Here is a 14,335-nt window from a genome sequence, read left to right on the forward strand (position 1 = left end):
GATGTTAAGGAAAAGAACAGATAGAAAATTTAGGTATAGTAGAAGATTATAACAACATGGTTACCTCGCATAAAAATAAAATTAAAAAATAAATTTAAAAAAGGATGTTTACATTAAAACAGGGCTAGCTATTCTTTATTTTTCCAGAAACTACACAGACCTGAAATAGAACATTGCTCATACACTAGGAAAACTTGAGCATAGCTACTTGTTAGTGAACTTAACAGTATTTAGCAGTCCCCTGAAGCCTACTCCTTTCAGATGTTATGGAACAGCAATTGCAGCCTCCAAAACAAACTATTTTTGCCACCTCTGATTAGTGCTTTTCTGTATGCAACAGATATTGGAAAGCACAGATCCCTCTTAAAACAAGGCATACTTTCTCAACTTGAACACCACACAGAAGGGAAAAGAACGAGGCTAAGTACATGTTTCAGAATAGACCTCAAGTAATCAGTAGCAGGGGCAGAAGTTCCAAAACAGTACAAACTTCCAAAGCAGTGGTCTGTATATAAAGAGGTGCTTTGCGCAGCGGCATGGTTTCATCACACTCTAATCATTCTCCTCCTTCACAGATTAGGAGACCACCACAAACTTTCCTGTTTTACAGCTGGGGGCGGGAGACACAGAACAAAAACACCACCAAAAAAAAAAAAAAAATTGTCAAACAAGGGTAGGAAAAGAATTAAAAAAATTGTCTGCACAAGAGTTGTATATAAAGTCACCTAAAAATACCTTACCCACTTTGAGTTAAAACAGCTTTCAGTGATCGCTACTTACAATTCAGAGGGCACACAGCCTTCTTAGAAACTTAACTACAGAGACACTTCCTAGGACTGTGAAAAGACCAAAAATGCCAGCTTGCACGATACTGATAGAGATGCACAACAAGGTTTAAAAAAGCTACTCCAAAATACACACAGCAAACAAGCCTGACCACAAAAACCTGAAAGGACTAGACAACAGCATCAGGTACAAAAGCAGTCCACATTTTACCAGCTTACAAAAATTTTCATGTGTTTTACTACAACAGATACATGACTAAAGAAATGTAGTTTTGGTAACAAGTCAGTTGTACAGAGAACACCCAAATCCTTCCCAAACATTGGCAGATATAAAGGAGAAACCCTCAAAATGATTTCCCACATGAAAAAGATAATTGTATTATACCTGTTTGAACTTCCTCTGGGGACGTTGGCGGAGTCAGAGTTACTGAAGACATGGCAGGATCTCTTGTGGAAGCAGGCACTTGGTGGACACCCAAGCAAGTAGTTGAACAGTGAGACGCCCCAACAGTGGTAGGAGGAGGGATGTCTGTCTGAGGAACTAAAACGAAGCATGCTGGGTACACCATTCGCACACCAGCTAGAGGAGGGGGGGGAAAAAAAAGCAAGTTGATTTTACCTTCGGCTTCATCCTCAAGCACTGGGTAAAGGCTGACTTGGAAGTTTTATAGGTCTACAGGAAATTCTATAAACTTCCACATGAACACAAAAGCATGAGAGAACTAAGTTACACTGTAATATTGCAGCTCTTTTTGCTATATTGCAACTAAGAAACCTATCTGAACAGGACACTCAGATTGTGAGATTCAGTGTTTGCCTTACAACAAGGCCTACAACGTCCTTTCAGGAGTTTCAACACCTATGTAGTCACTGTGCCAAAAGCTGCTGTCTGCAACATTATTACAGGCTACTCTTGACAAAAACCTCAGATTTAGAATAGTCAACAAAAGGATAATTTTACCAGTCACTCATAAGTTCGTTTACCCTTTCTATCTACTAAAGCATTGTCCTTGGACAAAAAGGGTCCTTTCTCACCCTTATCATTAATTTGTGGTTTGCTTTATTCAGAAGATTTGGGAGGAAGAATTAAAAAAAAAAAAAAAAAACACAAAAACACACCACATTGCATAAACAGGCAGAGACAGCGCTGGTATCTACAGGCTACTCCTTGCTTCTATCATTTTATTTCATAAAGAAGATTGAGGACCTATTTTTAGTATCACTTAAAACTGACACTGTTCCCATCCCCACCATCATCAGGGTCTCCAGGCATCAGTGCAATACAAGCTTGTATCACTTATTATAGAGAAATGATTGCATTGGTTAGCAAATCAGAGGTCAGTACCCAACAGCAGAGGAACAGACTACTGTGTCCCAGAGGCTTAGATTTTAGGGAACAATAGCAGATAAATGCAGTGCCTCAGTACTTTAAGTTCTCCAGGATTGTGGTTTTGAAGAAATCTGAAAGGCACGTCTGTTCTGTTTGAATTTGCACTGAAATTGAAACAGCGCAACATGCTTTTGATGCATCTCAGATGTCAGTGATAGTGCAGTCTTTTTATTATTTTTTCTTTTTAATGATAATCTTACTTCTCAGAGCTCATAAAAAAGTTCCTCCAAATAGGTCTGCAAAACCCACTTCAAGCAGCCACTAATTTTAGATAGGCCTGAGCACTAAGCAGGGAAACAAGAGACCAGCAGCAGTTGCAAATGGTTGCAAAAGAATAAAATGTGTTCACTTTGGTTTTCAAAATTTTGAAGACCTAACTACCCAGTTTATTTAATTAAAAGGTAATCAGACCACGCACCAACAAGGACTTCCACAGCAGCTAGAGAATCATCCTCCCAATCCATTTCTTCTTGTTTTTCCTCAGATCCCTCCTTCAAGTTAGATGTGACAGGATAGAATTGTTTCCATTCACCAATAAGCTTTTTTGTCGATGAATCAGAAAGCTTAAATGATTGCCCTGTGAGTGTGCCATTTAACCCAAAGGGACTTAGAATAACTAAAAAAACAAATACAAATATGTTAGAGACTACATTTAACCAAACTTCCCTCTTCCCCGCTGATAAAGCATTACTGTAGCCACTCTCCAGACCAAATAAACCACTTACCAATGGAAAGTTAGAATGCACCTTGATCACATTTTACTACACTGAAACTCAAGTTGTTGATAGTAGGCATGTATTGTTAAATGCACATGCACTGCAAGAGCCAAGGTACCACAATAATGATTACAAGTTAATCTGTTTAAACAATCAATGAGCAAATTTTCATCCTGGCTACCAATGAATCTGTAACATACAGGTGGGATACAGAAACACAATTTCAAATTGTGACAAAGTTAAGGTGTTTCCCCATCCTTTCATTTTGCTTAGTACAGTTACAACAACAATGCTATGTATATGCCAGGAAGTAATCCATTTCATGCTTAGTCTTGTCCATATTAGGAAAGCACAGCTGCTGTTAAATTGCATTCAAAGAAAGCAAGTTTGAACATTGAGCATTAATAAACAAGGGCAGTGTGTAGTCATGCAGGAGAACTGATTTCTATAGCCAACACAGGTGTGGCTAAGTCAGGGAATGATCAAACAGACAGCCCACTAACCAGATTCAGGCCCCATCATTCCTTTGTCTTCAAGAGGATAGCCTGCATCTGCTGGTGGAACCAAAGGAATTTACAGGCAAGGAATAGCCAAATAGAAGAGGAAAGGGGAGTGAATAGGTTAAGTATGTCAAGTTAGAAAGGGATGTTGAAAATGTTGTTGAAAAAGTAAAAATATTTAAGTCACCAATTGGACAGTACTTGGAAGTTAAATTTATTCTGTCGAGAAAAAATTTGGCTATAGTGCTAGAAGATTTAGACTAAAATCATCCACCTGCAGGAGATCCAAGACACACCAACTGGTTTTTGGCTGGCTATGTCAAGACAGTGGAAGTTTGCGTAGAACAGTTAACCAACACAGAAAATATCTCTACTCCTCACTTCCAGTTTTTGCTTTAAGTCCTCATTCTGATAAAGGACTGATTAATTTTCATACTCATAACTGACTGGCAAAACCTACCTTGAAAAGGGCTGTTAGACTGCTGGGCAAGAGTGAGGTGTTCTTCACTAAGCAGGTACACAGGTTGATGCTGACTGATTTCCACACTGGTGCAAACATTGCTATCTCCATGTAAGAAAAAGGTGAATGAGCAGGACAGGTGCTCACTAGGGAAAGAAGAGGGGAGGGGGAGAAAAAGAAAAGAAAAAAAAAAGTATATCACTTAAAAATTGAGAAGTTGATAACCTCACTGATTTGAAAGTATTTCCTCCCAAAATATTCACTAATGAGTACTCAAAAAAACACCCTTCTAGCAAAATAACAAGCAAATACTAAATACATGTTCCCTTACAACATCTACAAAGTATTCCAGCATTAGAGTCAAGGACATAAAAATCAATCAGGTAGAAAACAAGAGACACTAAGTGTTCAGTCTCTTTAGATTGAGATTTTATGTTTTGATGTCTAGAGGAAATTTAAAATCCAACTTTTTGTGAGTCAATTTAAAGAAAGCAAACTATGACTTAACATTTTATACATATCTATTTCAAGATATCTTACATATTTTTAAAAAACCTACAAAGATATTTCTGACCTTTCATTAATTTTTAACAAGTTCATATCCCAGGTTCTACTGTCACAGATCTGATAAGAAAATTTATATTTTAAGATTTATATCAAATATTTGCAAACAAGTAGCTCATTTAAAAGGGGGAAGAGAAAGGAAACAACTTTGGGAAGTTTTCTTGTTCATTTGGTGGGAGGTATTTTTTTAATTGAATTTCATCTTCATGCTCCTGAAGTCATTCAGGTAACTAAAAATAAACCTCCATACCTACACACAAAAGGGAAGGTGATATCAAAAAAAACAAACCAAAACAAAAAAACACCCTTATTTAGCAATGACTTAAGTTAAATATCTATGCTTAATATCAGATGCTTCACTGATAACTTCTGTTACCAGAGAAGACAGAGATAAGCTTAAAAAAAGTCCTGTACAGCAAAACCAGACAAATATTATATACCTCCTCTATACAATTCTGAATTAAAGAAAGTCTGTTTATAATATGCTGTGCATAGTTAGTTCTTAGTTATCAACTCAGTGAAGGCTTTCCCCTCCCAAGACCAGGCTTCAGAGACTTCCCAGTTTTTACAGCCCTGTCCATTTTGTTATGAAAATATAAACAAACATCTGCAAGTACAACTGTCAAAGTAGTCAGTAATACATCCAAATCATTTGGGTGTTTTATGGAAAATATATTCTACTAATTTTAAATAAGAGGCAGGAAGAGAACGGGAAGTCAAGGAAAACAGAAAACTTAAGATCCATGCCAAGCCACATGAACAATACGTCTTCATACCCAATTCCATCCAAGTAAGTTACCTCTGATTTTATTCATTTAAAGGAAGTTGTACAGGCACAGCAATTTTGAGTTATATTAGCTTCAAATTACCTCAAGTGTCTGCCAGACCAAAAGACTCCCACAGGAAAAGGACAGATGTTTAAGAGCAAGAAGATGTTATTTACAAGGGACATTAAATTAGGTCTACCAAAGCATTTGAGTAATAAAAGAAAGAAAGTCAAGGAGAACCTTACAAAGTACTTAACAGACTACTGAATAGAAGATAACTCCTTTTCCATAAGGAAGACAGTATCAAGCACCTGCTCAGTCTCATAAAAATTAAAGAAAAAAGCCATGGGAAACAAACTGACTGAAGTGAGGCAAAACAGCAGATATTAGTGCATTATTGCAAGGTCAAATGGTAAAGTCCCTCCATGAACTACAGCCATCCTAAAAAGACTATATGAAGGCAACACCACTGTTTCTCCAAAAAAGAAAATTAGATGCCATCAATCAAAAAGCCCAGGATTGAGCACATGCTCTCCGACCTTGTGAAATGCTTGCATTTATTAGACTACAGGGCGAGAACACAAAGCAAATTTTGTGTACCTGAAAAGGATACAAACAGGCCTCTAGGCCACTGAAGCACAAGCTCCAAGTGTCTAGACAACCCTACTAAACCCCCACAGGTACAGTTACTGGATATGCTTTTTAGTGGCATTTTCCAGATGTCTCCTGCACTGGGAGGTAGATAGAACAGGAAAATTTGGGGGGAGGGAGGGTTGCCAGAATTCTGGAAACTGGCATTTTCCAAATCTCAACTCGCCCCAAAGACTCAGAGAGCAACCACCAGGGTTGCTTCTCACCATCACAGTGAGAAGAAGGAAGGCTACAGTGTCAAACATACGGCTTCAAGTACCAGCAGATTTAGATTAGGTAACTAAAACACTTCAAGGATGAGAGAACCCACAAACTGTTCAGGGAAAAACAAGCAGTGCAACACCACATGTTCTATTATAACAACTTAAAGCAGGCCATGAAGCGAACTAGATGAGGAACTGCTCTAAGTGGCTGGCCTGGACTGACTGGACCATAGGAACTCTCAAGGTGCACCAAGTCCGTCGTGGCATGCCAACCAGCCGTGCAGCCTTTCCCTAGGAACGTGAAAGTCAGGCTCCAGATATACCAGTGGATTATCACTCTTCCCTGATGACGACTTAGCACAATTGCTTCAGTAATCCAGCTCCAGACAGCATACTCCCTGCAGATAAAATATCATTCTGGTGTGGAATCCCAATAAAGTTAGTTTCCAAAATCCAACCATGATTGAGCTAAGCATCTTGTCGTTGACTTCAAGTTTGAGTGAAAGCAAGAGTCACATGGTTAGCAAACACCACGAAGTTCCAGTATGGAAATCTGATTAAACTTTAATCTTTATGCAAATAGTTGAAGACGGATCTTGTCAAATTGAATTTTATTTTAGAACCATACTGGACTGTTAAGGTGAAATAGCGGATAGCGTTGTTTGTTCAGAGCGACAGGCAGCAATTTGGAAGTTTAGTATAGACGAGGCAAAGTTTTAAAGTAAAAGCACACATTCTTTAAACACACTGTAAACGTGATTTAGCCATGTCTCGTGTAAACACAAGATTACTGCACAGATGAAGGACAGCCATTTGTAGTATAATCAGGAAGAATTCAAATAAACCAAGACAAAGGAAAGCATCAGCATGATAGCAGAAGCATTTCAATTGATTACAGTGCAAAACTAGTCCTAAGTAGTAGCAAGGAAAATTCAAGGTCATCATGCAAAAGCCAAAATAATAAATAAACAAAGGGCAGAGAGAAAAGAGCTCATCTCCCCCACTCAGCAGGAGAGAAGTTTCAATAAATAAATAATAAAAAGTAAGAGAGTAGTCATTGTCGCCACTGACATCGCTCAAACAGCTTTGGCATGAAAGCTGCAAGCAAATCTACTATGATACAATTCATTCTAGCAAATCTAAACATTATAAGCAGAATTGGTGAAAAATTTATAAAGTGTTAAACAGCAAAATCATGCACACCACCTTACATTTTTCTTTCAGCATTTTCAGAGGTGCAGTGAGAACATTTTATGAAGAACAGAATAATATTTTGTCTCGTATTGGAAATACACAGTAATATACTGTTGTCCTTAAACTCAAGCTACCAGAAACAGATTTCTGCACGGTGCACAGACACAGTATCTCCTGAAAACATGATAACCTTCTTTAAACTAAAGGTTAACATGAAAGGCAAAACTAGTACTTTATGAGGACAAACACAGCATTAGGTTTCTTGTTAACTAATCACACTCAGAAACCACTTCTTCACGTATAACATCATCACTGTGAGATTACAAAACTTCAGGAAAGATATTAATGCATATGAAGTAACCACAAAAAATACAACAAATAATTATCAAAGCGAAATCAAAACATACCAAAACTCTTGGCAGGGGAGTAGAGAAAAGGAAGATGGAACCAGTGCTACGTTACAGGGTGCCCCTGTATACATCATTTTACAGACTAAGCAATAAATATGTAGGCTTTTCTTTTTTTTTTTTTTTTTTTTTTTATTAGTACATTTGTACATTCTCCAATTCCTTAGTTTCCAGACCTCCACTGCCAGCATGTGACAACAGTGTCACCTCCTCAACCTCAGCTCTGGAAGAATCTTCTCAAACCTTACTGGTATCTATTAAGAAAAAAAAATCCACCATTTTTAACTTTTTATCTCCTATCTTCAATGACTTGCATCACAGCCAACAATTCTAATGAAGAAAGGAGAGGGCTCCTTCAAAATTTAATAAGTCTGCTTAACTGGTCAAAAAGCATTTCACTTGGGGATAAATAGGCAAACTGCATTTCACTCTGTTAGTACCAGAGGGGACACAAATGGAGAGAAAACTGGTGGTTTCCTGCCTATCAATGCAGAGTTCATCCTATGTATTTATTTGCACACATTTTTTCCAAGTAGCTCAGAAGGTCACTAGATAAATTTGTGAAGAGCATCTCATAACCACAATATATATAATACCCATACAGCGATGCTCAGAAGTTTAGTCCTGCATGCAGGCAGAATTACTGAAGGCCTTCAGGAGCAGATGTAGCAAAAAATAAAAGCCTGCATTAAAGCTCCTATTTAGCCACTACTTTTTGGTGCTTTTACAGTATGATCCAGTATTGCTGCATGTGCCTAAGAGCAGAGATCAGAATTTTAACAGAAAATTCTGAAAACAAAATACTACTCTTCCCAAACGTCTCATTTTCTCCCCTTCCACTCCTGAATATGAAGCCATTCCATTAACATTTCTAATTAAGTTAATTTCACCAAAGTCCTAATCAGAACTCTAATGTTAATAATCCCTTCTCCAATACTGGTAACAGACCTCTGAATACAGATGTTGTGAAATTTGTCATCAAAATGAGCATTCTTTATGAATTACTTGATCTGAACACACCACAATTCAGTCAGAAAGAGTTCCGCTACCGAGAACTTCTTATTTAAAACATTCAAGAGATTCTTCAGAAATAATGCTGTTTTAAGCATTCTTCAGTCCTCCCTATATTCCATTAAGATACATTTGTATGAACAAGATTTGATTCCCTCAGATTTCATCTGCTCCCTCACCTCAATCATACAAAACAATGACGTTTTAGTTCAGAGACAAAGGATTATGATTCCACGTGAGAAGAAACAAATTGATGTAGACATAGTGAATGCAATTTCTACTCTCGCCTTTGTAAGAGAAACTGAAGGGAAGGAGGAGAAAACACACCAAAATTTACATATACATGAAGTTTCTACATCTCCATTAGCAAATCTGAAAATATCTCCTTGATAAAAAGGTAATTAGGCCTGTTTTATTCCTCCACATTAGTACTCACATAGAGCTTTAAATCTTCAAAATGCTTCCCAAACATTAGCTGCATTAGACCCTCGCTAATCCACACTTCACTAGATTGCATACTTCAAATCCGCACCACACTAAGGCTGAAAGGCAAGGAGACTGCAACATCAGAAGCAACAAGGAAGTCTCCAATTACAGTAACACCCGAGAGCACATTTAATAGTAAATTGATAAAGCATCCAGACTTCACAGTTAAAATAGAGGTGTTTGTACTCATTTGTTTTCATAGTTATGATCACATTTTTTTCCTGTATTGTCTTTGCAAGTTACTTTTGTGCTGAACCAAAACTGGCTAGTCGAGTCGGAGAACTGCAAATCCTACCAAAATAAAATTTACTGTATTCTCATTAATGACGTACACTATTCCCATTTGCTAGATGAGGAAAACGGACATTGCAGAATCACTTTCCCAGACCTAGTGGGAACTAAGATTCTACCATTCCCTGTTCGGTGCTGCAGAACACCTTGTTCAGGAACACAAACACATCAACTAGAGTTTTAAGCCACTCATTAACAGGTTTCTTTATTTGAGAGTGTTACAGAATGTCTGCCAAGAACTGGGACACATGGGCCAACACCAGACTGCTCTGGAGTATTTTGACCAAGAATCAGTATATCATGACTCACTGACAGCAATCATCATAAGCAGCAATTGACCTGGCAGTTCCAAGCTGATGCATCATAGTTGCCTAAATAGCAGCGTCTCCAAATAGCTATTCTTCACTACAAAATTTAGCCAGACTATTTCAGTATGCCTTTTAAAAAAAAGTATCAAAGAGCTTTCTTTTAAAAAGTGACATTTGCTTTCTCCAGCCCATGAATTAACTGTAGAACACATTCTTACAATGAAATAGATTCTTTTGGAAAGAGTAAATTTAAACAGAAAACCAGAGTTTTAAGGTGATACACACCCCACGAAGCCCTAAAGAAGCTCCATATTCAGTCTTTTTTCCTTTAGCAAGGCTGAAGGGGCAACACGAGCAACCAGCACAGACAGGACAAAAAACAGAAGTGTCAAAGAACGCAAGTCTAGAGGAATTACATACCTGATCACACGCTCAACATCACTACCTCGTCCTCCACCCTACGCAGCGTTGCACTACACGCTTTGTTCTTTGTTAGCCAACCCTCCAGGCTTCTCATCCTGGAGAAGAAAGTGAAGCTGCCAAGCCACTTGAAGCTTTCTAAGCTCACAGAAGAAAAGCACAAGCAACTCCCTCAAAACAACTTATCTACCACCTTTTCTTTGCAAGTGCTCGTTCAGAACAGTTCGTTGTGACTACATATATCATCCAGGAATAGTCTTAACACTGTAGAGTGCTAATGAAGCGAAGCTTTCGCTGCAGCCACCTTCATGCCTATACTGCTTCAAAACAAATCTTATTTTGATATGGCTTTTTCCATTCTGTTCACCATGACATAATCCTGAATTGAGGAAATCCACAATCTTAATTCAGACTAGAAATAAGCAAGAAATTAAATATTTTAGTGCCTATAACAAACAAAATATGAAAATAAATGTTATTTTAATGCATCATCAAGAAAATTGCCAGGGAAAACCTTTGGGGTTTTTTTGGTTTAAAGTGAGAGACCAAACAAATAAATAAATAAAAAGCCAAGGGTGGTGCACAAATTGTTTCAATTATGAAATACTTTGGGTTTTGGGGGTGGGGAGGGGTTGTTTTTTGTTATTTTGAGTGGGGGGGGGAGAGACAGGATGGGAGACTAGTAGCTAGTTCTCTAGGAAGAAAACACTAAAACACATATTCATTATATTGTAGTACTACTTTCTATGATAAGAGATCGAATCATCATTAATCAATTCACGAACATGCTTTTCTTGCCCTTGGCTACAAGCTTCCCTGTAACATCAGGGTTTGTATCAGCCCCTATCGCAAGGTCTGCACTTCCTATCAGATACAATGGCATTAACATCCTTTATGTGAAAACTCAAAGAAATCTGAGCACATCTGCATCTATATTTTCTAATAAGTTACATACGCTGCATTTTAACGTGAAATAACAACATCTCAAAATACAAATGCTTCTTTAACTACTGACAGTGACATGGAACAGCAGACATTTTTCCTAAGCATCTCTTTCAGTAACTCCCTGTGGTCATGAAGGTAAATATAGCAGAAAGCTGATTTTGATGATAACACAAAGCAAAAAACATAGCTAATAGCAAAGCAGAAAACAACTTCCAGTTCAAAGCACATCATTAATGACTACTGTCAAAGGCTCTCCAAATATTTTTCACATAGCTAGGAATGTTTCGGTTTTAGCTAGACTTGTAAGTTAAAATGTTTGTTTACTCCACAACTAAGTTGTGTATACTAAATCAAACACAGATGTAATAAATGACCTTTGTTCCAGAATTTAGTAAGTCATGTTCACCTGAAAGACTTCCACATTTTTAAAGACTTCATTCTTAACAGGCTTAGCTTCCCCCATAAAAAAGGGGTTTGAAACAAATTAAAGATTTTATTTTTGTATCCTATTGACTAAAAATACAGCATGACTTCTTACCTATAAGCAAAGATTTTTTTTTAAATGCAATGCAACTAAACTTTATACAGATATATATATAACACACACAAATATACATATTTCTCTAGATACAGCAATTCTAAGCAACATTACAAAAAGAGTTGGCTCTTGTTCCTATGTTTCAGAACCTAAAACAAGACTAATGAAGTTGCCATCTTCTATTTTAGCATCCTTTAACTATTCAGAACGCAAATCTCAATTATCTGAACTTGAGCTTTCACAATGGAATATCCATGTGCTATAACCCAGCATATATTTGGAAAACAATAACAGCTAGACATTAGTTCACTTGAAAACGTAATGTCAGCTTTCAAGTTATTGCTCCATCCCATCCTGAAACAATTACAAAAATGTTAAGCCAGATATTTATTTTCAAAGTTCAAAATTAAAATGCATTATAAATTTTTCATTTAACAAAATCTGAATTATCTATATGCTTTTGTATTATCTTATAGCTCAGTGAACAAATACAGCACAGATTCATTGTTGAAAGCTAAAAACCCAGAGCCATGTCATTTTTTCATTTTTCCCGATGAACCAACTACCATTGTAACTTATGCTAAATAAGAGAAAACTGCTTTGTGATGTAAAGTGCTAAATTTGTCTGCTAGTAGTCTCTGTAGCAACCCAATATTCCAAAGAGACAATCATGTGATCAATGCTCTCAGCTCCTGCTGTTTATCCTGCACTGTCCTACTTACAGCAGCTCTCAATTCCAGCTGTCTACAGTAAAGGAAAAACATCACCTGCTCTCCTGCCGCTACGTGATGCCAGAACAGCCTCATTAGAGCTGTTGTAAAAAAAAAAAAAAAATGTTGACATTGTTTGATTTAAAGATTAATATAGGAGGGAATTTACACAGCAAGAAGAGTAGAACAGTCTTAATAGATTACTGAAAATATCCCAACAGTATCAGGGAAGAGCCATTTAGTTTCAGCACTTAAGGTTTCAAATTAATTATACAAAAATAAAGGCAAAACCTGTAGCTACATGTTGTTCTTGTTTAGTTAACTCTCTTAAGGATGAACAATTTTGAGCCTCAAAGCACAGAAATCACCTTGTTCTGTTCCCTAAAAACCAGCAGGGCATGCTTCCGGAGGAAGCAAGAAACACATTATTCTATTCTATCAAAAGACCACCGAATGGTAAACAGCAAAAAGGCAGTCAAATACAGGGATAAAGCAGGAATGTGGGCTCAAGACCCAAAGCCGAACATTCCCTTTGTCTCAAGGGTAATCAAGATCAACAGACAATAGCTGATCTCCTTCAGAATAACTGCTATTACGTTATGAATATAAACATTTCTGAAGTGGGCAGTAAGACAATTTCCACATCCCAATTGGGAGGGGCGGGAAATCATATACACACCAAAACCATGGCCATTCAAGATGGCAGATGTGTCAACACACTTGCACCAAGCTCAGGAATTGTATCCATAGCAGCTAGCTTTACACCTCTTCCTCTTAGCAAGATGGGGCAAAGAAAAAAAAAAAATCTATGATAAGCACACCTTCAAATCAAGAAAATTACATTTGCAAAGGCTTACAAAAAAGAAAAAAGGCAAATTTATATCTAGAATATTTTTCAGCAGTCATTTCCCATGAGGTTATATACTTACTACTTACATCAGTTAGATAAAATAGTATTTCGATGGAAAAATAAAACAAAGCTAGGTTGGCCTATATAATCCTGCATACAGACTAAGGTTAAACAGCATTACCCGTGAAACTTGTGCAGCAAGTTTTATTTTGTAAGCTATGATAAGCTTATCACTTAAGTTCTTTTTTTAAGGTTTTTTTTTTGTTTTTTTTTGTTTTTTTGGTTTTTTTAAGTGAACATGTCAGACACGAGTTCTGGTTTGCCACCCCATGCAACTGGTTATATTATTTCCTATTTACAAGCAACCATACAAGTAATACAGTAGCTTTTAGTATGCTGGGTCTCCAGTTGTATATTACATCATCCCACCAAGTCAGGATTACTCAATTATTTGCTTACTAATCTTTCAATTGCATTCAAAAAAAAATTACCAAAAAAATTTTTTTTAACCAAAATTTCAGCAGATGTGCTCCATGTAAGCACTTCGTGTTTTTATTTTCATTATAATCATCAGATTTGATTTTCATTACGGAATCATACCTAAAATAGTGTTTAGCCTAACGAGTTTCCTAGTTATATTTATTCTAGGCAAGAGGAAAAGCCTTATCCAAAGGCTGTTACTTGAGCAGTCTAACCAGAAAAGAGAGACAGACAGATGGATGCAGCAATTCACAATCTTCATCTCTTATGTTTAAAGCACGGATTTATGAATTAAAGCATACACAACCATGCTTGTGGAACACGACAACATCGCCACGATAGGGTGGAAAGGAGAAAAAAAAATTCCTATTTGTCAAGATTTGTAATTCAATATGTAGTCATTTAAACCACATTACTGAGATTCTGTAATCCACCTTGCTTTAAATGATTGAAAAGAGTTACAAAGCACTGAAGCAACGATTTTGTTTCGTTACAACTAAGGCCATTAGCAAAACATCCTATTTAGTCTTTCATTCTTCTGTTGTTCTCCCTTCTGACCCCATCACCCATTCCTGAGAACTCTGGAAATCACCCACTTACAAATTAACAAAAGAAACTTTGGGCTGTTTGCTACTCCATTCCTTCCTTGCTATCTGTAA

At 37.0% G+C, this 14,335-nt stretch overlaps 1 protein-coding gene across 2 annotated transcripts in view; it reads right to left on the bottom strand.

Moving 5' to 3' along the window:
• The window catches only part of MED13 (mediator complex subunit 13), a 58,831-nt gene that overhangs the window by 27,890 nt on the left and 16,606 nt on the right, over positions 1-14,335 (bottom strand). For both annotated transcript variants that reach the window (XM_026114821.2, XM_026114822.2), the window contains exons 4-6: positions 3,852-3,997; positions 2,594-2,791; positions 1,171-1,365 (exon numbers count right to left, since the gene is read on the bottom strand). In XM_026114821.2, the coding sequence (XP_025970606.1) occupies positions 1,171-1,365; positions 2,594-2,791; positions 3,852-3,997 (539 nt within the window). The remainder of the gene's footprint in view (positions 1-1,170; positions 1,366-2,593; positions 2,792-3,851; positions 3,998-14,335) is intronic.

The sequence above is a fragment of the Dromaius novaehollandiae genome, chromosome 19 (genome assembly GCF_036370855.1).
Source record: "Dromaius novaehollandiae isolate bDroNov1 chromosome 19, bDroNov1.hap1, whole genome shotgun sequence".
Taxonomy (NCBI): Eukaryota; Metazoa; Chordata; class Aves; order Casuariiformes; family Dromaiidae; genus Dromaius; species Dromaius novaehollandiae.